Source organism: Talpa europaea, assembly GCF_964194135.1.
Source record: "Talpa europaea genome assembly, chromosome: 13".
NCBI lineage: Eukaryota > Metazoa > Chordata > Mammalia > Eulipotyphla > Talpidae > Talpa > Talpa europaea.
The window spans coordinates 67200683-67228341 of record NC_140080.1 but is presented as its reverse complement, the minus strand read 5'-3'; the positions used below and the strand labels follow the sequence as shown (position 1 = coordinate 67228341).

Genomic DNA, 27659 nt, shown 5'->3' with positions numbered 1-27659 from the left:
CAGTTTGTGGAGAACCATTTCAGGGTGAGAATGGTTTCCAGTATGGAAGGGAGATAAGGAAAATGAAGACAGCCGAAGAGGGAGAAGGAAACCAAAAAGGAAGAAAGGTGAAAGACTATAGGGGTGGCTAAAGAATAGCAAGCTAGGGTAGAAATGCAACACAGGTGATTGTCATAAACTGATGGCAATCACATCGCCAAAGGGACTGTATTTGCATAAGTCAACAGTAGCTTTCTATTTGCCAATTCAACAACTGATAAACAATAACTATTCTCCTATTTATTGTTGGTGTGTACTATAACTCCCCCTTGCATTTCTAGTTTTTCTCTCACGTCTCTGATTATTTTTTCTTTCTTTAGTATTCTTTGCTTTGTCTTTTTATCTCCCATGCTTGTTTGCTGCTGTCCTTTTATCTTCCACTTTTCTTTTAAACTCTCCTAGATAATCAGATTGCTATCGTAATTTCAACTACCATCTTGTAGGGGGCAGGACAGGACACAGTGCAGTTTTTCTGATCCCATGCAGACAGGGTAAAGGAGGAGTCAGAGTCCTCAGTGGGTTTTTGGAGGTCTTTTATTGGGGTTCACCAGGCATATGCAGGCAGGGGTGCTGCGGGGCCGGGAGGCTGGCAGTCCTCCCAGCCCCCAGCAAGTCTTCACTCTATCTGGGCTCTCTGGTGATCTCTCACGGCTTCTCTTTTGGCTTCTTCTGCTTCTGCTGGCGTCTCCGTGACACCGCCCTTAAAAAAGCACAGTCTTAGCGCAGGTGTACCCACTTCAGGTGCCCGCCATCAGGCATGCATTCAGGATCACAGGGTTCCCTCATCTATCCTGATGGCGGGAGGGCAGAAAAGCCTGATTTTTTACCTTACCCTACATATCTACATACTGATCACTCCCTGACACTCCCTGATTGGTTTTTTCTGGCTATGATCTCTCTTATAAATATGAGACCTTGTATCCACATGGCTTTTGGTCCTTAGTTCTTAGATTTCCCATAGACTCATATAATTCAATATATGTCAAATAAAACTTATTCTTTTTTTTAAATAATAAATTTTATTTTTATATTCCCCCATACAATTGCAAACGCCCCATTCTGACCCCAATCCTTCCCCTCCCGCCCCGCACCCCCCAAAAAGTGTCTCTGGTTCATAGTTTTCTGTTGATTTTGATTTTCACTTTCTTATATTCATTTTCCTGGTCCCTTATTTAAGTTCTCTAGATTCCTGCTATGAGTGAGACCATCCGGTATTTTTCTTTTTCTTTTTGGCTTATTTCGCTGAGCATGATCCCTTCCAGCGCCATCCATGTTGCTGCAAATTGCATGTGTTTATCTTTTTTGAATGCTGAGTAATATTCCATGGTATATATGTACCACATCTTCTTGATCCAGTCATCTATTTTTGGGCATTTGGGTTGTTTCCAAAGCTTAGCTATTGTAAACAGTGCTGCTATAAACATAGGGGTGCAGGTGTTCTTTGGAATTGATGTTTCTGTGTCCTTTGGGTAAATACCTAGGAGTGGAATTGCTGGATCATATGGAAGCTCTATGTTTAGTAGGTCCAGAAATCTCCACACAGCTCTCCATAGTGGTTGGACCAGTTTGCACTTATTCTTTTCACCCCTCCTTTACAACCTTGAGGAAATGTTAACTTCTTCAGAGAACTGTCTTTCCATCTGTATTTGTTGTTGATTCACCTATTTACTTATCCATTCACTGAAGACACCTGAGCATCATTCTTAACGCTCTCTTTTTTTTAAAACATTATTAAGTTCAACTAAATTCTGACTCTCAAATGACTTTTCTGTCATCCTTACTCTCTGTCTTAATTACTCAGCCTCAGATTTTTATGCACCACCTTAGACTATTTCAGAAACTCTTCAACTGATTTCTTTGACTCCAGTTCAGTTTGCTCTAAATTATACCAGACTTTTTTTAAATGAATATTATTTCTAATAAAGTCAGTTTCTATCAACACCCAAAGAGAAACTAAAATAGAAAATTGGTAATTATGTTAACTGAAATAATTCAGAATCAGATAAAACTTCAAGATGCCAATTGCACATTTGGGGACAAAAATTCCTTGAAGTTTCTTCACTACTCTTACTAAAAAAAAAAACTAGTCTTTCTAAAACTCAAGTGTTCTCAATTTGTCCTCCTCTATGCTTCCCACAAAGCTTTTTCCTGTTACTGCTATTTAAAGCATACATCTAAATTCTTACTGCTGCTCTTTGTAATGTAGCCTCTGTCTACCTTTTCAATTCTATTCCTATCTACCAAATGCAAATATAAAATCAAATAAATGCATGGCTATGCAAAGACAGAATAATGTACAATTGAGGTTTCATTTATAAATCTAAAAAAAGATTTCAAAACTAAATATTTTCTTTGTTTTCAGGTTGCAGACAAATACGTACTGATAATGAAAGTGCAAGACATGGATGGTCAATTTTTTGGACTGATGAGTACATCGACTTGCTTCATAACAATCAAAGATTCAAATGACAATCCACCCACTTTCAGACAAAATGCTGTGAGTCTGTTTTATTACAATCTCTCTATACTTGGTCAATAGTCATTTGTTATTTAATTGGAATGGATAGAATATGTAGCATACTTTGAAGCATATGTGTTTATTTTATGAATACAATTAGCTGACATATAAGCCTCTTGTTATTCCGAGTAATTTTCATATTACTTTTTACTTGTTAAAGATTAGTAACATTAATCTTCATTTATAATGAAGTTTTTCTTTCATTAAAAGATAACCTTTATTAAAGAATATTATTTATCACTTAGGTTTTTTTAATTCAAGTAAAAAGGTCTAAGAACAAGTATTTTTGTAGTGCAAGAAATTTTTAACTTTCTTTGCAAAAGTTCTTTTCATAAAATAAATTTTTAATGAGTTCTTTCTGTTTCAGTATGAAGTGTCAGTAGAAGAAAATTCATATAATGTGGAAATCTTACGAATACCTATAGACGATAAGGATTTAATTAACACTGCCAACTGGAGAGCCAATTTTACCATTTTAAAGGGCAATGAAAATGGACATTTCAAAATCAATACAGACCAAAAAACTAATGAAGGTGTTCTGTGTGTTGTGAAGGTACAGTAATAATGAATAATTGACAAATAGGCAAGTTTACAGGTTTAAGTAGCAGTGGGCACTAGGAATTAGAGTCTTATGGTGAGGTTTTTGGGACCAATACAACATAATCTCTAGCAAACTTTTTCAAAAGAATACATTCTTAAATAAAAAAGCGTAATCAGTATGTCTATATCCGCACAACCAGCTTTTTTTCATATTCAGTATTCAAGGTTTTTTTTTTTTTCTCCAAGAAGTTAATTATAAAGATATTAGGAAAAAATTTTCCAAATATCTTTGCACTAAAGCATTATTCTGCGAAAGTCTCAGAAAGTCACCTAAAGTAACTGGAAGGCTGTAGAAAGTGACTCTGGATTAACTGTACTTGCTACAGAGCGGCAGCTCTTTCCAGAATCCCCATGCATTTCTCATTGCCAGCATTGGCCCTGACGCTGCATGACCACAACAACATATGGAATTTGTGAGCTTGTGTTCATGAACAACAAATAAACAGATATTTATCTTTTACCTCTCTTAACTCTCCAGTTTCTGAGATATGCATAAAAAATAAAGTTTTCATACATTTTGTAGATTCTAAGATTTGCAAGTTTTCTTGACCTCTTATTGAAGTAATGATACTAACATCTCAGCCTGCTGATACCTACCTGTGGGGAAAGGTTTTAAACAAAAACTTGAGAATTCAATTTTGATTTTGTTCTGTATTTAGCCAGTACTTGTTTTGACTAATAGAGAGAAAATCAAAGAAAAATTGCTTCAACTTTTCAGTAGAGTGTAAAATAGGATAGTAAGTGTTTCAGCTGATTTGCTGTTTAAAAATCTCTATCAAAGGATTGATTTTAAAACTTTTAGAGACTGGTGAACCAATGAAATAGTTCATAGCAAAGGGACTATGATCTGGGCATTAAATGAAATCAAGCCACACTACTCCAAACTCCAACTCAGAGGCGTATCTTTGAGCTCTGGGAAAAATCTGTTTATCTTCTCTTATCACTGCCTTCCTGGCTGTGTGAAATGGGGTGATGATGATAATAGTTTCATTAAGCATATAAGTTTCATTAAGCATATAGTTCTCTAACTCCTCTGCACTTTCACTTTGAGTCTCATTGTTTGAACAACTGAAGATAGCAAAGAATAATCCTTAAATTGTCAATTTATAATTTTCATAAAAATAGTGAGCACAGGTAAAAGTTTTATTGAACTCACTAATGAAGGAGCTAGCAAAAAGGCAAAGCAGATTCCTGAGAAGAAATGAGAATCTGGATGGATTTTGATAAAATTAGACTACTCAGTAATAGGACAATTGAAATATGCATTTGGAATAGCTTTCCTAATAGAGAGAAAATAAAGTCATAGCTTCTTTTCAGTTCTGTTTAAATCAATAGCTAATTTTATATGAGCTGTGAAATGTCTGTGCTCTCATACAAGCAACAAATCAAACATACTCACCTTCCCCTACAGAGTCATATGGCTGTTCCATTACAGATAATGCTCTAAGTAAGGCCCTAAGAACACTGTTATCCTTTTGCTTTACCTCCAGTTCAGGATAACTTTTCTTAGTAGGAATGAACTATGAAATTACTTCAGGCATTGCTTTTCCATAATTCTATAAAACCACTTGCAGGGCGTCCCCTGGTGGCTCAGGCGGTGGAGTGCAGCGCTGTAAAGCTGTCCACAGCCTCTGCAGTGCCGGTTCGATACCTGCCGGCCTGCAAGGGTCCCACATAGTGCGGCAGACCTCTCCTGTCACGCCTGCTGCACCCCTCAGCAGTGTATTTCAGTCAATCTGCCTGTTCTGTTCCCCACTCTGTCTCTGGTGAATCCTCTCATCCTCCTGCGCATCTGGCCTGTACCCCGGTTCTTGAATAAGTAAATCTTAAAAAAAATAAAATAAAACCACTTGCAGATACTTTTGAACCAATTGTTAAAGGTTTAGCGATTACTCACCTCTTTTTTTAATAAAGGCTGAAAGACAATATTGATGAACACAATATATATGCAGAACTGTTCATATTGACAAAAATCCACTTGCTGTTTGAAATACCAAATATATTTTACTTTCAGTCTGATATACATGTACTTTATTTTACAGCCACTGAATTACGAAGAAAATCGTAAAGTGATGTTGGAAATTGGAGTAACCAATGAAGCTCCATTTACTAGAGATGTTGTGCTCAGAACAGCAACCATGGGCAGAGCCCTGGTCACAGTTCATGTGAAGGATCAAGATGAAGGTCCTGAGTGCAGCCCTGCGATCCAGTATGTTCGGATTAAAGAAAACTCAGAAATGGGGGCAAAAATCAACGGCTATAAGGCATATGACCCTGAAACTAAAAACAGCAATGGCTTAAGGTACAAGGGAAAATAAATCACATGCTAATGATGGACTTGTAATAATTGAGACAGTAGCTATTCAAATACATTTTTGTATTATTAAAGACTTTTTATTTTTTACTAACAGATACAAAAAATTGCATGATCCTAAGGGATGGATCAGCGTTGATGAAATTTCGGGGAAAATCATAACTTCCAAAATCCTGGACAGGGAGGCTGTATCTCCCAGAAGTGACTTATATAATATTACAGTCCTTGCAATAGACAAAGGTAAAGGAAAAGTTTTAATCTGCTATTTTGTAAGGGAATTGGAGGCCAAAGTACAATTATTCCTGTGCAGAATTATTACCTTTGTAAGTAAACGGAACTTTTGAAATTTCATTTTTTTCCTTATTAAGTTGTATTGTTTTTATTGAGGTAACATTGGTTTACAACACTGGATATGATTCAGAGGTACAGTATCACACATCTTCAGATGTTTGCTACATACTGCATCCACTTTTAAAGCACCTATATTTTCCACTATAGTTCATTGGACTCCTCTTCCCTTTGTTCTCTACCCCAACCTCCCTCTCTGGTAACCTCAGTTCTGCAGTCAGATTTTTAGGGTTTATTTTGGCTTAGTTTTATGTTACTATTTTATTTTTTTAAAAGATTTATTTATTTATGCCTACAAGAACTTGGGTACAGGCCAGAGGTACGGGGTGTGAGAGGATTCATCAGAGACAGAGTTGGGAACAGAACAGGCAGATTGCCTGAAATACACTGCTGAGGGGAACAGCGGGTGAGACAGGAGAGGTCTGCTGCACCATGTGGGTAGCTCCCTCACTGGGGCTTGAACTTGTTCTGCAGTGGCTGTGGATAGCTTCATAGTGTTATGCTTACTCCCTTGCCCCACTAGGGAGTCTCATGTTACTATTTTATTTCTTAATATTCCATATATGAGTGAAATTACAGAGATTCTTTCTTTTTCTTAGTCATCTAACAAGGTGAAACTTCTTGGCCACAAGCTGTCTTCTTAACTTTATATTCCTAGCATGGAGTGACCTCAAATGCTTAAATATCTCTATGTCAGAGGACAATGATGAAACTTAAGTCTAATAGTAGATGAAATGCTCTCATCAGATTCTTCTGGCTCTGTTTATGTCACTTTAAATTGAGACTTTATTTTATGTTATTTTTTTAATATTGAAAGGACATGTTTATTAGGAAAAGGAGAAAGAAAAAGAGAGATAGCTGCATAGTTACAGGCAGGCAGGCGTTTTGTCTAAATTGAGACTTTAAATGACATAACTGATGATTAGGTCAATATGATCCTATTCATGTGTTCTATTCTTTACAGTAATAAGAATTTCTCAATCTTAACTATAGTTTTGAGGCATTTTAAAAAATATCAAGGTGTGGACACTACTTCTGTAGACTAACTAAACCAGAATTCCAGGTTGAGAAATCTGGAATCATATGTTTTAAACATTCTCCCTAAGTGTTTAAAATGTATACCAAGATTAGATGACATTACTGTAGTTACTTTTCTGCTCTTTATTTATTTATTTTTAAGATAAAGGATTTTTATTTTTATTTTTTTTTCTTTATTTTTTTTTATAAATTTTATTGTTATATTCCCCATACAATTGCAGCCCCCCCATTCTGACCCCAATCCCTCCCCTCCCGCCCCCGCCCCTCTAAAAGTGTCTCTGGTTCATAGTTTTTTGTTGATTTTGATTTTCACTTTCTTATAGTTATTCATTTTCCTGGTCCCTTATTTAAGTTTTCTAGATTCCTGCTATGAGTGAGACCATCCGGTATTTTTCTTTTTCTTTTTGGCTTATTTCGCTGAGCATGATCCCTTCCAGCACCATCCATGTTGCTGCAAATTGCACCCCTATGTTTATAGCAGCACTGTTTACAATAGCTAAGCTTTGGAAACAACCCAAATGCCCAAAAATAGATGACTGGATCAAGAAGATGTGGTACATATATACCATGGAATATTACTTTTCTGCTCTTTAATATCTACCCCAGAAGAAACTCAAGGAAATAAAGTTTGAAATTCAGACATTTATTTTTATTGTTTGGTAATAAATCTGGAAAAAGTTTTATTAGCAGTTGTATCTGATGTGATCAACAGCAATGTTCATTTTAGATCATCTGCAGCTTTCATTTATTTGTTTTCATTTACAATTTCCTCTAGGTCTCAGTTTATTTTAAAAGAACTCCATATATCATAGGTATAATCCAGTTGATTATTTTTTCTTAAGAAACTACAAACGACTTTGTAAATGACACTAAATATTTTTTTCTTTCTTTCTAGATAATAGATCATGTACTGGAACACTTGCAGTGAACATTGAAGATGTGAATGATAATGCACCAGAAATACTTCAAAATGATCTAATAGTTTGCAAGCCAAAGATGGGGTATATTGACATTTCAGCTGTTGATGCTGATGAGCCTGTTCACGGTGCTCCATTCTATTTCAGCTTGGCAAATTCTCCAGAAATCAACAAAATATGGGCTCTCACCAAAGTTAATGGTACTTAATCAAAAATAATGATTTACATGCTTTGAGAGAACTGACAATAGATTGACTTGTTTATTCACATGAACTGTAATGCAAAATAGATTCTCATTAACTATTTTGAGAAGATTAACTTAAATGTATATAAATATAATATGGGGCCTATGTTATATATTGTGGTTAAGAAAGATGATGAAGGGCCTCCCCTGGTGGCACAGTGGTTGAGCGCTGGGCTGCGAGGCTCCCTGCAGCATCTGCAGCACCTGTTTTTCCCCAGCGAGGGTCCCACAAAAAAAAAAAAAATAATGATGAAAGAAATCATAATTTTCATGAAGGCAAAAGGTACATTTACTACAAAGAAAAAAGTCTTTGTTAAAATAATAGACAACTTATTATTAAGACAAGGTGTTTTTACTATGTTTTTTAACTCCAGCTAGGTGAGAGAGAACATAGGATAGGCAGTTTAAATTTTATTGTAAGCAAACTCTCGAAATGAAGAATCGGTCTATGCAATTAGCACTCTGTGGCATTCTGGAAGGAAATGGTGGTGAGGTATGAACAGAGGAGTGGCTCTGGAGCCTTCTGGGAAATCGCCTATGATAGTGGTTTCTGGAAGGCTGAGGTATAATAGTATCTATATAAGCCATAGTTGCTCCTGCTTTGTTACTATGTCATACTTTTTCATACAAATGGACTTTTGTGTAATATTTCCCTTCTGCTGAAAACACCTCTCTCCATTCCTTAGTTTTGTATTAATTGATGATATTTCTAGAGCACTTACTACCAGGCACTATTGCAGAGCCTGGGGGGTACATATAGAGGTTAACTAGATAGACAGGACTCCAGCTTCAGTGCTACTGTCCATGAAGTCTTTCTTGAAGTAGGAGTAGCACCATAACCTTTTGCTACCTTTATTAGAACTCCTTTCATATTATATTATCATCTGTTTTTACCTTTCCTCTCTAATGCATGGATTTCTCAGGATGTTTGTAATCCACTTCTGTATTTCCAGTATTTAGCGCAGTACTTAGTAGATATTTAGTACTTAGTGCTAAGTAGTACTTAGCACTAATTGCTTAATAAATACTTAATAAATAAGTGCTAAGTACATAGTTGTCTTACTTAGTACTAATTGCTTAATAAATAATTGTTTAAATAATGATTTATTAATTAATATGCATAAAAGAAGGAAATATTGGAGGAATAAGTAAATCAGTGTGGAATTTAGAAGATCTTTGTAGGAACACCAAGAGACTGTTGGATAGGAGGAAAGGTGGAATCTAATGCTGAAGAGCTTATGCTGAGGAGACTGACCTTTGTATAGTAGGTGACAGTGGGTGTGACAAGGCAATGTCATACCCTGATTTATATCTTAAAAAGATGATGTTGGTAACAGGAGAACACTTTCAAGAGGACAGAATTGAGTGGCAAGGAAAATCACAGGCTGCTGTGTATGAATGAATGAGACATGATTATGTCTCAACTGTGGTCTTGAGGGAAGTGAGGGATTGGAAGGATTTTTTTTTTTTAAGATTTATTTATTTATACAAGCACTGGGTACAGCCAGAAGTGCAGAAGCGTGAGAGAACTCACCAGAGCCAGAATGGAGAGCAGAACAGGCAGACTGACAAAGTACACTGCTGAGGGGAGCAGTGGGCAGCAGGAGAGGTCTGTGCGCCATGTGGGACCCTTGCCCGGGGGCAGGGGATGGGATTGTGCTGTCTGCGGGCAGCTGGGGATCAAACCGGCACTGCAGAGGCTGCGGGCAGCTTTGCAACCCAGCACTCAACCGCTGCGCCACCTGGGAGGCCCTGGAAGGATCTTAACCTTAGACACAATATGGTCCTCAAGGGTTTCAAATAAATCCAAGCAGTAATTCTACATCTCTCTGGGGGAACTTTAGGTACCGGTGCAACACACCTAAAGTTCTTTGAATTTCTTACAGCTATCACAACACATTTAGACAAGACAGAAATTACAGGTGATTTCTGGGTGGTGCATTATGTTACTTCATCATTTTACTTGGTGCACTGCAAAAATTCCAGAAGTCTGTGATTGCCATTGAAAGTGTGTGACAGTTTTGGCCAGTTGATAATAACATCATTAAGTAAGGCATAAGATTTGGGAAATATCACAGTTGAAAACATCTATTGGTATAATATAGATTGGTCTGTTTTTGTATATTGCTTATACCTAACTTACGTGACATTTATTGACTTTCTGGTACTGAGATTACTTTGAGATGCAAGCCATCAATCTCAAAGGGTCTGTTGTGCTTTGAAGAATTACCTTATCAGTAAAAACAATGGACAGGTACCAGAAAGTAAATGGATAAAAAAATATGAATTTTAGTCTCCTTTGTGTGAAACTGTTATTGCTAATCTGTTGAATGTCATAAACTAGTTCTCTGGAAGTGTAAATTTGTGTATGTTATGTGCATGTTAAGTGTTAATCTAGCATCTTCAGTTTGTAGTTAAGGAAAGACATAAAAGAATATTAAATACTGCTGAAATGCTACTGGGTTACTCCAATGCCAATTTTTTTCTTCCAGTCTCTCTTCCGGTATTACTGACACAGTAATATCAGTGCTTAAAAGGTAGAAGATAATCATCATCCATTTTTATTCACTTTCATGTGTCAGGAGGTTTACTGAAACAAATATCTTTAACAAAAAGTGTGCTAAGGAAGGAATAAATGACGATCAAACATATATTTTATTTTCTTTTAGATACTGCTGCTCGTCTTACGTACCAGAAAAATGCTAAATTTCAAGAATATAATGTTCCTATTACTGTGAAAGATAGAGAAGGTCAATCTGCAACCAAAACTGTGAGAGTCCATTTGTGTGATTGCACTCACCCTAGTCAATGTAAGATGGCCGCGAGGAGCTCGGCGGTTGTCCTTGGAAAGTGGGCTATCCTCGCCATCCTGCTGGGCATAGCCTTGCTCTCTAGTAAGTCTATTCACTTACATGAAGCTCAAGTGTTTAATAACTATCTGAGTGAAGAAAAAAATTTTTAAAAACAATCGTGCCTAACCATCCATCAGGCATGAGTCCCCTTTTGCATTATTGTCTGAGTTCTGATGGAAGGTGTTTTTATGAGAAGGAGTGCAATTGTTTTGAGATAAAAGATTGGACTAGCTATTGAAAATTCCTTAGATTGCACCAAATCTGTCAAAATAAAGCTTTTATTTCTTGGTCTTCATCCTTTTAGGACTAAATAATGCTATCTAAAACTTCTGCCAGATGAAAGGACCCCCCCCAGGTCACTTTCATTTCATGTCTTCTTACCATTTCAGCCCCATGGAGATGTTTATGGAATTGTTTAGATCACAGTGCCCTCTCTTCATGGGTGTGTCTTCCCAGTTTTGATTTCTGTTCACTTTCTTCCTGCCACTTGTATATTTCTGGATCCCGCCATATTGTTTTCCTCTCTTTATTTCCATCCAGTCCTCCAAGCTAGATTAGCTGTTTTTCCTTTGTTCTGTGATAGGAGTAGTAGTTAAGATCAAGACTTTGTAACCAGACTGTCTAGGTTTATTCCCTGCTCTGTCATTTACACAACATGTGGTTTAGGGCAAGTAACTTAACTGAGCTTCAGTTTCCTCATCTGTAAAAGGAAATAATTGTAGTGGCCTACTTTATGAAGTAACACTAAGGATTGATTGAGTTAATGCATGTTAACAGCTTAGAACAATGCATGTAATTTCAAATATGTGTTCACTCTTTTTAGTCAATTCAACACAATATATATTGAACCCCTTGTATGATGATACGTATTAAACTGTGTCTGGTGCTTGAAATTCATCAATGAACAAAATAGACAAAAGCAAGGAAAAACCCAATCTGTATTGTAAAAGTAAAATAACAAATAGTGTAAATGTTGCAGAAAAGAAGAGTGAAAGATTTAGGAACTGTAGTGTTGTAGGGGTGTGTTTGTGTGGGGGAATTCTTGCTGGTGAGCACCATTTCTAATAGATGGTTAGATTATCTCTAACTCTCAACAAGGTAAAAGAAGAGGTGAAAGAATCAGCAAGTGGAATACCCATTGAAAGAACTTTTAGTTAGATGTGAAAGCCAGCGCAAAGGTCCTAAGAAATTATGGTGTGGCAGGGAAACTACTGTAGCTAGAGACTACTGTGACTAGTGGATGAGGGAAGAGGATTCTGAATCAAAATTAATAAAGGGTCAATAGCATAGGGCTTGGCACACTTTTTCTATAAAGAACCAGAGAATATAAATTTTAAATTTTGCAGGCCATATGGTTTTGGTTGTAACCACACAAATAATATGTTTAAATATTTTTAAATTTAGCAGAAAAGCAGCTATAGAAAATATTTAAAGTATTTAAAATAAATATTTAAAAATGATTTAAGTATGGCTATGTTCCCGTAGAGTTTTATTGATGGACACTAAAATTTGAATTTCATGTAATTTTCATAGATAATGAACTATTATTCTTTTGTTTTTTTCCACCAACCATTAAAAAAATATAAAAACCATAGCCCTGAGGCCATATGTTAACCTGTAGGTAGCTGGATTTGAGGCTAAAAGTTGCCAATCTGTAACATAGTGGTTTAATCATTGTCATGACTACTTATTTTATTATCACATATTTCAAACTTCCACAATTATGATGTAGAGTGAAAATTCTGAATAGACAAAATAAAAAGTAGGTTTAAGGAATACACTTGCAGAAAATCAATTCTGGGAAAAAAGTTTGATTCATCATGTTTTCATTATAAACAAACCATCCTTTAGAGATTAGTAAATCTCTTTAGAATTTTTGTCTTAAATATATATCATTAACTTTAAAAAATTAATTAAAAATAATTTACCTTTTTACTCAAAATACTGAATACTTTAATGTGGGTTGCATTCAAATTTTTCAAGATTATGCTCTGGAAGAACATAAGCAAAATAAACATTAAATCACTTTAAATCTTAAAATCTAAGCTAAGTCATTGCCTGTAACTTAGAAAGGCCAAGGTAATTCTTGGACACCATGCTCAGTGGGTTTATTTTCCTCCTGTGTATTTTAGATAATAAGAAGTAAAAGATGAGCATTTTATTTTGTAGATATTAAACTTTTTTTTTCTTTTGTAAATCAGCTGTGCTGCTAACTTTAGTGTGTGGAGTTGTTGGTGCAAGAAACAGAAAAGGTTTTCCTGAAGATTTAGCACAGCAAAACTTAATTATATCAAACACAGAAGCACCTGGAGATGATAAGGTGGTAAGTAATATTTTTAAATGAATATATTTATCTCAATATTTCTAAAGATTTATTTTTATTTATTTTATGCATACAAGAGCATACAAGAGCACTCTGGGTGTAGGCCAGAGTGGGGGGCGCGGGTTAGAGGATTCACCAGAGTGGGGAACAGAACAGGCTGATCTACTGAAATATGTTAATGAGAACAGTGGGCAAGACAGGAGAGGTCTGCTGTGCCATGTGGGTAGCTCCCTGGCTGGCCGGGGGAACGAACTCATGCTGCAGAGGCTGAGGATTGCTTCATAGTGTGGTGCTTAACCCCTTGCGCCACCAGGGAGGCCAGATTTTAGTTTACTTTCAATTCTCCTTTCATTTGCTTAGACTTATGTCTAAGCACAAATTTCTTGTGTGTTGTGTGTGTGTGTGTGTGTGTGTGTGTATATAAAACACTATATATAATATATATTATATATAACACACTATATATATAACACATAATAGTATAACACAAAGTTATATCATTAAGGAGATTTGATAATCTAAAATTTATTTTTTGATAGTACAAATTTACTGTAGCAAGAACATAATCAAAAATGAGGTAGCAGCGCCACCTAATGGCTACTTTTAGCTTTCGTCTCCGATATTTTTTTCCCCTTAAGGCAATGTGATTGATTGATTGATTGATTGTGACTTTTATGAATATATTAGCTATTCAATAAATCATCTGAACTCCAGTTAGTTAGCAACTCTGAATATTAAATAGAAAAAAACCCCATAAATTGGTAAGAAGATGGCACGGTGAAACCATAATGGCGACTTATTCTGAAAGTATCCTTCCTGCTAGAACTGACCTACTGAGGTTTTTGCTGTTAATTAAACTTCTCACTCACCTGTAGCCCAGAGAGTTGGTGTAAAACTTCTGTATTAAGTTAATGTTTAATAAAGTCTTTATCTTTTTTTAAACTTGAATTCTTTTAAGTCTTTTTCATTTTGAACATTCCTTTGACTCTTTTTTCCCCTCTAGTTCCCTTTATGTTTTGTTTTGGTTTTTAACTGAACTTTCGGAAAAAAGAAATATACTCCATATCTCTATGACATTACTTTGTGTGCATTCGACACTATCTGGAAATGATTGACAACGATCACAAATGGCCAGTTTTTTACTGAGTCCAGTGGCTGCTTACATAATTTGAACCAGTTCTCCTATTTTGCGGTGTTTTTTTTTTTACATCACTGACCACTGTAGCCTTCTCTTTGCTTGCCTTTAGAGCACTTTCTTCTTGGGTTTGTCAGCAATGTCAGTAGTTATTACAGATCAAGTCTGTGATACATTAATTCATTTATCTACCTCTTAAAACATGACCATGACTTTTCTTATGGTCCTCTTATTAACCTTTTTTTCTTTTAACCTTCAATTTTCTCTGGGTCATCTCTTATTTCCACGACTTCAACTACTACCTATTGGCTGGTGACTCCTAGAATTCTATCTCCTGCTCAGATCTCCCATCTGTGTTCCAGATCCACATATTTACACACTCATCTTGACATCCCACAAGCTGTTTCAGTTCCCCATGCCAGTAATTGAATTGTTCACTTTCCTCTTGTCCACAAGCATGTCCTCTTCCCCGTATCAGTGAGTTGTATCATCTATATAGTTGCACAAGCAGCACACACAGCAGTATTCCTGACCTTGCACTTTGTTGCCTCATACATCTAACCACCAGTAAGCTCTCAATGAAGTCTTTCCACTTTTAATTATCAGTATTCTACTTTGACGTATGTCCTTATCATTCATCACCTAGAGTAATTCAGTGACCTCTGGATCTTGTGACTCTAAACTTGTCTCCTTATTGTGTTTTACATTATTGTCTAGAAAAGCTTTTAATAATGTGTTCCTCCCTATTATTAAAACCCTCTTTGAATCCCCCTGACATTCACTATAGCCTGAATTTTTAGCCTAGTGTTTAGATCTTTATATCATGTGGCCTTTTAGAACCTTCCAGTTTCCTCTTTCTCTGAACTCTGTGGTAGTCATTCAAAACGGGATAAATTGAGAACCACAAAAGCCTCTGGCTGTCCTTGTCTCTAGATCCTCATCTGGTAGTGTATTCTCCCCACTTTTCATGAAGAATTCCTCAATTCAGCGTTTCCCAGTCTACTCTACCTACTCTCCCTGGATTTGAGTTTTAATGCTTTTCCTCTGTAGCATTTTCTATTTACCTATTTTTCACAGTAATCACATTCTTTAAGTAATTACCTTAGAGTAATTTTTCTTTCTCACTGGAATAAGAACTTTTTGGAGCCACTGAGAGACTATCTATCTTTGCATCCCTACACTGGGCTTATAATTGGAAACTGATAAATGTCTGTTGAATGAATGAGTGAATGAATGAATAAAAGATTAAACAAATGTTTTCTCTCGACTGCCTTCCTGTGGCTTTACTTAGAATCCATTTCCTCCCAAATTGAATTGTTTTATTTTATTTCAGTGTTCTGCCAATGGGTTTATGACCCAGACAGCCAACAACTCTTGCCAAGGCTTTTGTGGTACTCTGGGATCAGGAGTGAAAAATGGAGGGCCGGATACCATTGAGATGGTCAGAGGCCACCAGACCTTGGAATCCTGCCGGGGGGTCTGTCACCATCACACCCTGGATTCCTGCAGGGGAGGACACGTGGATATGGACTCCTGCAGACATGCTTATTCCGAATGGCATAATTTCACTCAGCCTCGACTTGGTGAAGTGAGTTTCCCTAAGTGATCTGACTCTGTAATTTAAATGTCCTGGTGGACAGCAATGGGACATAGACATTAACATATACTTTTCACCTGCTTTTCCATATTCTTCAGTGTGTCCTCTTTTTCTCTCACTCTGGTCATTTTTATCCCCTGTTCTTTACATTTTAATAATGGAAATGTACATGATAATAAATAAATAATGTTATATTGTTTATTATACAAGGGATTTTATTTCACCTGTCATATTCTTCTTTCTAAAATTTCATGAAACTTCAAAGTTTCTAATATTTCTCCCTAAAGTTACATTTCATTTTTAGATGTGGCCAGCAATAGGACATAGAAATTAACAAACATTTTCACTTGCTTTTCCATACTCTTCAGTGTGCCAAATTTTCAATATAGGAGAATATAAAAAAATCTCATTACACACAATCACAGTGCTCCCCAAATCACATGTGCTTTTCTCTGTGGAAACCAAGCAACTTTATTCAATTCTAAGGTGAACATAAAAATAATATGATCTATATGAATTATTTTTAATATAACAGCACCAAAAATACAAAGTATTTTTATTCAAAGGAAACCAAGAATGTGGAAGAAAGGAGGGATTAAATATGGGATTTTCTGTGCTGGCAGTACATCAAAATTCTCTGGGGAGCCTTTAAAAGCATTGAAAGACTCAGGTATAATTGATTTGACATATTTTGCCTTTAAAGCTTTTAGGTGATTCAAGGTGGAGAATCACTGGATTAAATACTCCTTCTGGTACTCACTGTTCACTTCTTTAGGCAGAGGGTGCCAGTATCATCGTAACACAAACATAGGACCAGAAGTCTGTGTTTCTGGTCCTTTGAGGGACTGCAATGGCAATATTCTGTGACCTGGCTGTGGCTTTATATATGGTATTAATGTAAGATCAGGTTGAGAAGGGGCACTTCAGCACTTTTAGGAATATTTTTCCATGTGTACAGTAGGTAAGGTAAGGCTACCTGGGTTATGAAGGAAGACATTTTATGATTAAGTCAGAGATGAGGTCTGGGTTACAGAGGGAAAGGGTTAGGGAAGGAGAAGGCAAAGGAGTTAGACAAGGTGGAAGATGGTCCAGTAACAGAAAGTAAGGGGGGAATCTGGCTATATACTGGGACTCAGCATTCCAAAGACCTGGTTTTTGCAGTGTGGGGTATGAGGATTAATAACAATTTCATTGAAATGTTTTTGTGCTTCTCTTTGTCATGTTTTGGCTATCTTGGAAACATTCTGTAAAGTTGATATGGTAATTTTTATATTTTACATAACTACATATTATAGCTGTTTTAGTTAACATTTGTTGCGTATTTACTATGTGCTGGGCCTAATGGGGGTGTTTTTCATGTACTGTTCTTTCACCATTTGATAATGATCTTGTGAGATAGTCTGTATTCTCATTTCAAACACAGGGAGGGTAAGACTTCATAATGTTTAGTAACTTGTTCAAGGTCATATAGCTAATTGAGCAAGCCCTCTCACTCAAAATTATGAATATTTGACTATCCAAGGTCAAATTCTTATCCTCTATGCATATTGTCACCATTGTGGACTAACTTGACCTCTAGATATAAAATTTAAGGAAAATCCTTTAGTGATAACTAAAATGTACTTAAATATAGTATATGTATATATGATTTTGTATTCATATGGAGTAATAGAAATGTAAAATATATTGACTTTATGGTACGGTTGTGATATCGACCAATCATGTGCATTTTTTATATGTAGGACTCCATTAGAGGACACACTGATTAAAAATTAAACATGAAAGGTAAATAAAAATAAATTTTATGTTTATATGTTTAAATGTGTTTAAAACAATAATACAATCCTTATTTAATTTTACAGAAGTTGCATCTGTGTAATCAGAATGAACACCACACCCCATGTCAAGATTATGTCCTTACATATAACTATGAAGGAAGAGGATCTCCAACTGGTTCTGTAGGTTGCTGCAGTGAAAAACAGGAAGACGATGGCCTTGACTTTTTAAATAATTTGGAAGCCAAATTTACTCCATTAGCAGAAACGTGCACAAAGAGATAATTTTAAAATGTTCCAATTAGACATGTCTTTTCTAGACGTTCTGGAGATTAGCAAAGGGGTTATTATAAAAGCCATTCTCAATGTTTAACATGCATAATGTGTATAGGAATTTTTCAAACATTTTAATTCTGTTATTTCCAATTTGTATTTTTATAGAAATTTGTTGCTTATCTTTTCTAAGAAGTTTAAAATGTTAAAACATATTTTGCCCTTTTTACTCCTGAGTAAATAGACAACTAGCAAATCTCATACAGTAATACTAACATTCAAATTAAGGTCTGTAATAAGCCTTCTTTCCTTTACAGTTCAACAATAGCTAATCTGTACTCGATTGAATATGGTAGAATAATTACCTGGGATAGAAATTCTGTTCTTGATCTAGATTTAATTTAAGTATAATAGGATTATATCAAACACTGTGGCAAATTGTGTTGAATATTTTAGCTCTAAAAAAGTTGGTAGTGCTTAGTACCTCCTATGAATACTAGAATTTTCTTTCCATACTGGTTAGAAACAAGATCATAAAGAGACATCTTATCTATTTGATTGCCCTAATAAGGTCTCAAAAATTTATATAGACATAACTTAAAGCACACCAGGAAAGGGTAGATCAAAAAATTGTGTTGTTTTTATGCTTTTGAAAATGTGCTTTATAATTGACAAAAGGATTATTATGAGGAATATATTTGTTTCCTTATTCTCAAGAAACAAAACTGTATACACCATACAGAGAGTTATTGCCAGTATTTTAATGAAAAATACTAAAAATCTTCTCCTGAGGTTGTAATCACCGTCTTAACATTTTTTTCCCCCTGAGATTCAGGACTACTGTTGATAATTTGCTAGTAAAGCAAATAATGCTGAGAAAAAAATTGTTTTCTTCTCTGGAGTATTGTACATTCATATTTTCATTTGCAAGTTTAGCACATGTGACTTTTTATTTTTTTCTCTATAGTCATTTGCAATTAGAATGTTATCCATACGTGAATTGTGATTATGCCATATGGTTTGAAGAAACAGATTCCCAAATTAGTTGAGTAGCAACAAGAGATAAATATGCATTTTCAAATAAAATACTTCAAATAAAATATTTCAAATAGAACACTCCTCATTAAATGTTACAAAATGCTATAAAAATAAAAAGAATACATTGAAACTTTAATCCTTGGTGCAATTTATAACATATTCTAAGTATGGCTTCAGTTTAGTGCTCCTCAAATTTGTTCACAAGATAGATCCTCTGAAAGGCTTTGCAAAATACCCCAAAACAATGGTGTTTAAACTTAAAATAATTAATACCTAATCTTATGATAAATCTAAATGCACAATATTGTATGTTCACTTTAAGTGACCGTTTAAATAATAGACAACAAATATTAGGTTCCACTAGTTGAAGACAATTTTGGACAAGAATAATTAAGATTATATTAATTTAAGAATTTTGCAACTCTTAAGAACTGGGACCTATTCCTCCCCCTCTTCCTACACACCTGCAATTTTTTCATAACTTTGGAGGCATAATTTTTTGAAATAACCCATGAAGTGGCAATGTTCTATATGAATATATAGATTGAACTGAGGTTACATACACACACAAATGTATATATGTATATATACACACATACGTATGTACTCACGTTTACACACATATACATATATATTGATATAAACACATACTCATATACCAATGCAACATTTAATATTAAATGAAAAAGGGATGATGATGGTAATTTAAAAAAGAATGAGATATGTCTTATAAGAATGCAGCTTTTAACAAGAGAGAGGTTCTTATGTCTAGCTCTTATGTGCTACATGATAACCAAGTTCATGTACTTTTGTGCAGTTTTTTTATTTGTATACAGCTAATTCAACTTTTCTGGTTTCAGTGGAAGTGAGAAAGGGAACCAGGTAGAAAAGTACATTTGCTATGTAGTCTATTTCTGTATGTACAATTTAGGAGCAAGTTGGTTAATGGGTATCACAGCTAGGGTCCCTTGATTTCCAGTAGCGAGATTCCAGAAATGAAATGGTTTTCTTGGAACTAATAATGAAAACTTTTTCAAACTTAATTCTGGTGAAAATAAATCCTTTATCACCATTTTTTTCCCCTCTCTCCTATCAATTGACATTTAAACAATAACCACGTCTACTTGGTCAGATTTGAGAGATAGAGTGAGCTGAAGGGTTTGAGTGGGACATGATTGTCTTAAGATCAAAGACCGACAGATTTGTACTGTGTTCTAATCAAAACCTGGAAACTATTAACTGTCATTTCCCTAGTCATCACCCTGTTTTCAAGCGGTATTGATGTGATTCAGGGAAATACAGCCCTCCCATCAAACACATCAAACTCTTACTTTAAATCTCTCTTCCAGTGTTGTCAATGACATTTAAGTGGCAAGTACTCCAGGCTGTCAATCACCCTGCAGTTGGAGTTATTTATGAGTTTGCTTTCTTCAGCAGATTTTCAAAATACAGGAAGAAATAGGAATTTTGAAAAAGACTAAGTAAGATCATCTGGGGACATGGAATTGTGGAGAAGGCAAGCCCTGTGAGGTATCTGGAGGGTCAGAGAGAAACATGAAAATCCAGGCCTTCAAGGGCAAGGAGAGGCCGATATAGGACATGAGTGGTAGCAAAGGCAACATAGTTTGCTTCATCATTGTTTTCAGGCCAGGCCCTTCCTGTCTCTCTTTTCTCTGGTCCCTGCAATTACATTTTTAGACTTAGACTCTGCAAAGGGTTATTTTCTTTTTAAAGTCTTATCTTTAAACCTTTTTCAACATGCAGTATTCTTCTTTCCTGATATGTATAAGCTTAAAATTGTGCAAATTCATTGTGAAAGAAAATATCGTTTTAAAGTTTTCATTTTTTTTCAGTGAATGTTCTTATTTTTTAATGTAAATAACCACATTGTTCTTTCTTATTTTTACAAGGAAGCAGTTAACTATCTAAAATGCAATGAAGCTTGTTTTAAAAAGTTCTTAACAAATCTTTGATTTTGCTATTAATAGAAGTTACTTTTAAAGAAAATGGTAGGTTAAAATAAGCAAAAATTGGATGTGTAAAATCATATTTACAGATACAGGATGTAATAAAACAATGCAACTTGATTTCTTGACTTTGATATATTTAGAGATTAAATCATTCTATACTGGTCATGTTGTAAGATTGTGCTTAAAACTGGCATGGAAATAGAGATTCTCAATAATGTTTTTGTTTGGAAATATTTTAGAGAAATGGTGATTTTGAAATTATCAACATCATTAATATATACCTTGCTATCTGGGGGGAGATTACTATCTGGGGCACAGCTTTATAGATAATATTTATCTGTGTCCATCAATCATCTGATTTTGATTGATAAAGGAGCATTAGAAGGTGGTTGTAACTGCAGATGTTCTAGAAATAAAACACCTATAGTTTCCTTTTTTATTTCATTTTTCTTCTCTATGTTTGTTTATTTTTAACTGAGGTGATATCAGGTACCCCATCAAGTACCCCACCATAGTGTACCCACTACCAACTCACTCATATTCCACCACCATAGACCATTATGTTTCCTCCCCTCTTTCTACTCCCCCCTTCCCCCTTAGTATTTCAGTTCTGTAGGTTTCTTACTTGGATGAACAGTCCAGTCCAGGGGAAACAGGATTGATAAATTCAAAATTGTATAGCAAAAGTTTTAAATTTTAATATAATTTGAACCACAATTTCACTTTTAAGGAACACTTACTGTAATCATGTTTTGTGTATTTGCCTCCAGAAATGTGTATTTTTGAATTTGTTTGTGGAAAAAAAAAACACAATGGAAAAATTGTAAGTGTCCAGCATAACTGATTTGGTTAAATATTGGGTCATAGTGTCTGGGAATTGTGGACTCTTGTGTCTGACTTTGAATTTGAATCCTGGTTCTGCCACTTACTATCTGTGAGATTTCAGAAATGCTGCTTACGCCCTAAGTCTCAGTTTTCTTGTCTTTAAGATCAGAGTGATTTCTGTGTAACACCCTTGAATATCTCCAGTAAGTTCCTCTCTAGATTTCTTACGTTCATGACTGAGAAGGGTCCATGCAAAAATACTGCTTCCTGCTTGAAAATATATTAACTAGAAAAGGGGCATCATCTCTACTGAAAAACTACTGAGATTATCAAAGGAAAGCTAAGAAGCATACTTCTTATAAGTATATAAATCACATTTTCATTATCCATTTCTTTTTTTTTTAACTTTTTTTTTTTTAAAGATTTACTTATTTATTTACTTATACAAGCACTGGGTACAGTGAGAAGCACGGGAGGGTGAGAGAATTCACCAGAGCCAGAGCAGGGAGCAGAACAGGCAGAGGGACCGAAGTACACTGCTGAGGGGAGCAGCAGGAGGCAGGAGAGGTCTACGTGCCATGTGGGACCCTCACCCAGCAGCCAGCAGCCAGCAGCCAGCAGCCAGGGATCAAACTGGCGCTGCAGAGGCTGCTGGCAGCTTCGCAGCCCAGCGTGCAACCTCTGCGCCACCTGGGAGGCCCCATTATCCATTTCTTGATGGACCTTTAGATGTTTCTGTTTTCCCATTAATATGAATGAACTTGGGAGTTCAGATACCTCTTTGAGTTCCTGATTTTAATTCTCTTGGATAAGTACCAAGAAATGGGATTTCTGGATCATATGGTAGTTCTATTTTTAATTTTTTGGGGGGCCCACCACACTATTTGTCATAGTACCTACGCTCCATCTAGAAAGTTGAAATAAACTAGTCAAGGACAAATATTCATGATTCTATGTATATGAGGTCTTAAAAAGTAGACAAATTCAAAAAACAAAAACAAAAAAACAGAAAGTGGAATGGTGGTTAGCAGGGGCTGGAGGGAAGGGGAAATAGAGTGTCAAGCAAGATGAAAATGTTCTCAAGACCTGCTATATCACATTTTGATTATAGTTAGCTATACCGTTACCATACTTGGAAACATTTGCTGAGGCTAGAACTCCTGCTCTTTGTTTCTCATCAAAATTTTTTATTTTATTTTTTTATTGAGAGAAGATTGGCTTATAAAACTGTAAATGACTTAGGGGAATAAGTTCACACCTTTTTAGATGTATGTTACCACACCACACTCCACCACAGACCACTCAGCCCCCTCCTCCATTGTCCTCCTCTCCCTCATCCTTCCCTCCCCTTCTAGTAGTCTCAATTCTGCAGTCAGATTTCTAGGGTTTGTATTGGTTTGATTTTGTCTGTTCCTTTATTTTGTTTCTTTGTAGTCCACATATGAGAGAAATCATCAGGCATTTGTTTTCCTCCTTCTGACATAGTTCACATAGGATAATCCCATCATTAATCGTCATTAACTTTTTAAAAGAAAACATTCTTGGAAACAACCCAGATGCCCAAAAAATAGATGACTGGATGAAAAAGATGCGGTATATATACACAATGGAATACTATTCAGCAAACAAAAAGATAAACTCATGCCATTCACAGCAACATGGATGGAGCTAGAAGGGATTATGCTCAGTGAAATAAGTCAAAAGGAAAAAGAAAAATATAGGATGGTTTCACTTATAGCAGGAATATAGGGGAACCAAACAAGGAATCAGGGGAAAAATAATAACAATAAAAAACACAAGACAACAAAACAAAAATAAGCAGACAACTATAAATCAGAGACATTCTGCAGGGGAGGGGGAGAGAGAGGGATCAAAATGGGAGGGAAGAGCAGAAGGGAATGTGGTGATGGTGCACGGGTGAATTGGTGGTGAAAATTCTGTGGGGACTACACCTGAGAAAAGAAAGCAAACACTGTAAAAAAAAATGAACGATGAAGTAAAAGATATCTAAATAAATAAATTATTAAAAACATAGAACACAACATTTTTTCCCTTAAAGAGAAGCTGGTTTACTGTGTTCTTTGGATGACGTAGGTTCTAGAGACTTCAAGGAGGAGAGCGTTGGTGTTCCGCCTTTGCCTCTGGCTTCTTTTCCTGTGTCTACAGGAGAGTGAGGGCACGCCCTGCAGTCACTCAGCTCTCTCCTGTGCTTGAGCACAAATGGGAGACACCTGTGGCTGTGTAAATACGTGGGCCGTGCCAGGAAAGCACTGTTGTTATTGCATATGACTTCAAAGCCGAAGTATCTTTGGAAACCAATTTGAAAAAAGCTAAACATTGGCAGAAACACCTGCAACCTATTGCTTCTGTAATTGCTCTCTATCTCCTGTGCACAACGCAATCATAGTGGGAGGAAAACCTGTGCTTTGTGTATTATAAGCCAGTACTTTATACTGGGACAAGCTAATAGCTGCAATAAGATTCCAGAAGAAACCTGGATGTTTGTTATGATGTTCCCACAGATTCTTTATTGGTTTTATTGTTTTCTTTTCAAAATACATTAGGTAAACATATGCTGTGAGATATAACTGTTCATGCATATATTTTATTAAAAGATAAAGTTCCATGTTAACCTTAATGGAGTCAACAGAAACACTACTGAGTGTGAAATTAGATTTTGTTACTGTTAAAGAGTTGTGCTGAGCCATTGGCATTCTGGTTCACGGATGATGCAGGTTTTTCTGACATGAGGTGACCGGTTCCATACTAAAGTGCAATTTTACAGATGTTCTTAATAGATTAAATGTCTGCTTTTTTCTTAATATGAATCATTAGCGACAAGTTAAAGCAGATATATAGAATTCTATGGTTATTAGGGGAATGTGAGAAAATGACTTACCTATTTCAGGCACAGAAAAAAGTCGAACAGAGAAAAAGAAACTGATGTGAATTTTATTAGAATCAAATTGGTTAAATCACATTTTTTGTTCTGTGATTCTGCGTCGGAGAGGCTGAATACATCTGATCTACTATGAGAATGTGTCTCAGACTTAAATATAAATATTTTCCTCAGTTCAGTTCTCAATACACCATTTTCTTCCATTGGAAGTGTTAACTTTCTTGATTCAGAAAGATCATATGTAATTTTAAAGAAAATTTATGTGTATAGTGTTAACCTAGAACATAAATAAGTTTTAAGATAAAAAATTCAGAAGTAGAAAATATAAATTTTAAATAACTTCATTTGCTTTTATTATGACACTCCCCTCCCCCTATTTAGTTTTGTGGCAAAAAGAAAATGAACACATAAATTTTATCAATGAGGTTGAAATTAAGACTCCTCACTTTTCTATTCAATGATTTTTTTCCAAGTTTCAGAAATAATTCAGTTTATTTCTCATTTATGCCACTTCACACAATTGTGGATCCAAATGGAAATTTATTTTCCTGAGATCCTCAGATCCAGGAACCCGCTCTCCTTCTTCTTCTTTTTTTTTTAATCCATTATATTTACAGATACTTGGAAAAGTAAGCTCCTCTAGCTATTATTTTGACCAGACTTGCTTGGTAATCTAATTAAGCAAATTATTCTCTCAGGCAATCAATTAAACTAATTGTCTATCTCCAATCTGCACATCAACATGCATACCAATTATGTAACAATAGAATAACTTTATTATTTTGATAGATGAGGATAAGACAACATTAGGATAAAGAAATGAAATAAAAACACATGGATAAACAAATAAAACAAATTTCAAATGTGATTGTAATTTATCTTCTAAATAGTTACAAAAATTGTTTGGCTCAGCACAGGAAAAATATTTAACTTGCCAAGTAACCTGGATAAACTACTTAAATCTCACTGTGTTCAATTTTTTGTCTAGAACAAGGCACAATCTTTCATTCACTCCTTCAGTCAACAACTTACTTCTTGGTCAACTACCATATATCAAGCACAGTTCTAGATGCTACAGATATAGCAGTGAATTTAATAGCCAGACTGTATTCTTGTGACGATTAAGATCTAAGAAGGAAGGGAAGACAGATAATAAACAAGTGTAAAAATACCTGTATAATATGACATGTCGCCATAAATGAAATAAAGAAAAAATAATGCAGAACAAGGGGCATAGAGAATTATGGGAGGCTTTTGTTTTATTTCATGATTACAGAAGGCCATTTAATTAGGTGACATTTCAGCAAAAACCTGAAGGAAGTTAAGTGAGCAAGACATGGATGGGGTGGGGAAAGAATGTTTTGGGGAAAGGAAAGACAGCACAAATGCTTTGGGGAAGGATTTTACTTGATATGTCCCATAAAACTAATGCAACTGAACTTGAGAGGACAGCAGGAAGAGTGGGCAGGAGTAGGGAGGGGAATCCCAGAGGGAAGCCAGATCTACTGGGGTTCTATAACTATAATAATGGTTTAGGAACTTTCTTTGAATAAAATAAGAGCCTACTGGAGAGTTTTGAGCGGAGGAGAGGTATAACAGTACCTACATCATAGGTGAAAGAGTATATATAAAATATTTTCTCTTTGGACCTCCCCTTGTGGCGCAAGGGGTTGAGTCTCAGCTCTGTGAAGCTATCGCCAGCCATTGAAGAATGAGTTCAATCCGTGGATAGGGAGGTGACCCACACATCACAGCAGACCTCTCCTGTCTCTCTCCATGTCCCCTCGGCAGTGTATTTCTGCCTGTTCTGCTCCCCACTCTGTGACTGGTGAAGCCTCTCACCCTGTACCTCTGGCCTACACCCCAGCTCTTATATGCATAAATGAATAAAATAAATCTTTTGAAAATCATTTACTTCCTCTTTTTTCTTCTTTTTCTTTTTTAAAATTTTCTTCTCAGTTTATTTCTCATCCTCATTCCTCTTCCTTTCTCCTCCCCTCTTCCCCTCCTGCTCTCTTTTCTCTTCATCTCCATCTTCTATTTACTGTTTCCCCAAATTTGAACTGAGTTTTCACCTAGCCTTGGCCTGCCATATTCCCTCATTTGCATGTGACTTTGGTGGCCCCACATTAGTGACTTGGAAATATCACAAGGGATACATGAAAGTTCTGAACAAGCAATTGTTTTTGAGAACCTGACCTGCTAATATGGGCACTTGGCAACTTGTAGCTCTTCTAACAATGGAAATCTAATTTGTTTTCTAACAAGTCTTTGCAGCCGTGAGCCTGATCTAACCGCAGATCTGATGTTTTCCTTCTGGCTAGCTGACGTCACCATTGAATGTTTTGTCCCCACCCAAAGCTGATCCATTCTTGCTACAATGCTTGAAAAAATACCCCCTTTAAACAGAATCTGTATGTCTTAACTAATAATAAAGTCATGTTTTGGCTCTCTGTCTTCCACAGTCCAAATTTTCTGTTAATTTCTGCATCAATAGCTCTATAAATGTACATGGTAAGAAAGGTAAAGGACACAAATATTTAAGCTCCAAGGAACCTATCAAATAGTAATGCAGAAAAATCTTAATGAATAGACTGTTTAAAGGAAATTTCTCAAAGAGATTAAATAGGGCAATTTATCTGACTCTCACTCTAAGTTAAAAATCATCTCTATTGCATTTATTGACATTCACTATAATGAGATGAGGATATTTGTCAAATTGCTTTACTACCGAGTTAATTTTACCTTTGAGTTTATTTATGTGTCCAAATAATATGTTTCAGATAATTTTAGAAAGGCCTCAAGTAACATCATGATACAGATACAGTATGATGCAGTGACTATTAACTCATTGTATCTATTCTTAATTACATCATCTTTACTTAAACTCACAGTTAATTCACTGTTTTGTTTTCTTACCCTTTCACTGTTAAAAACCAAATGCTTTATTTCAC

The 27659-nt window shown here is 35.6% G+C and overlaps 1 protein-coding gene across 2 annotated transcripts in view; it reads left to right on the top strand.

The window, feature by feature from the left end:
* Positions 1-17985, top strand: part of LOC311183159 (desmocollin-3-like) — a gene marked incomplete at both ends in the record, with an annotated part of 77827 nt that extends 59842 nt beyond the window's left edge. For both annotated transcript variants that reach the window (XM_084252447.1, XM_084252448.1), the window contains 9 exons: positions 2402-2536; positions 2925-3110; positions 5200-5459; positions 5569-5711; positions 7753-7974; positions 10688-10912; positions 13072-13193; positions 15662-15916; positions 17788-17985. In XM_084252447.1, the coding sequence (XP_084108573.1) occupies positions 2402-2536; positions 2925-3110; positions 5200-5459; positions 5569-5711; positions 7753-7974; positions 10688-10912; positions 13072-13193; positions 15662-15916; positions 17788-17985 (1746 nt within the window). The remainder of the gene's footprint in view (positions 1-2401; positions 2537-2924; positions 3111-5199; positions 5460-5568; positions 5712-7752; positions 7975-10687; positions 10913-13071; positions 13194-15661; positions 15917-17787) is intronic.
* Between the last annotated feature and the right edge of the window lie 9674 nt (positions 17986-27659).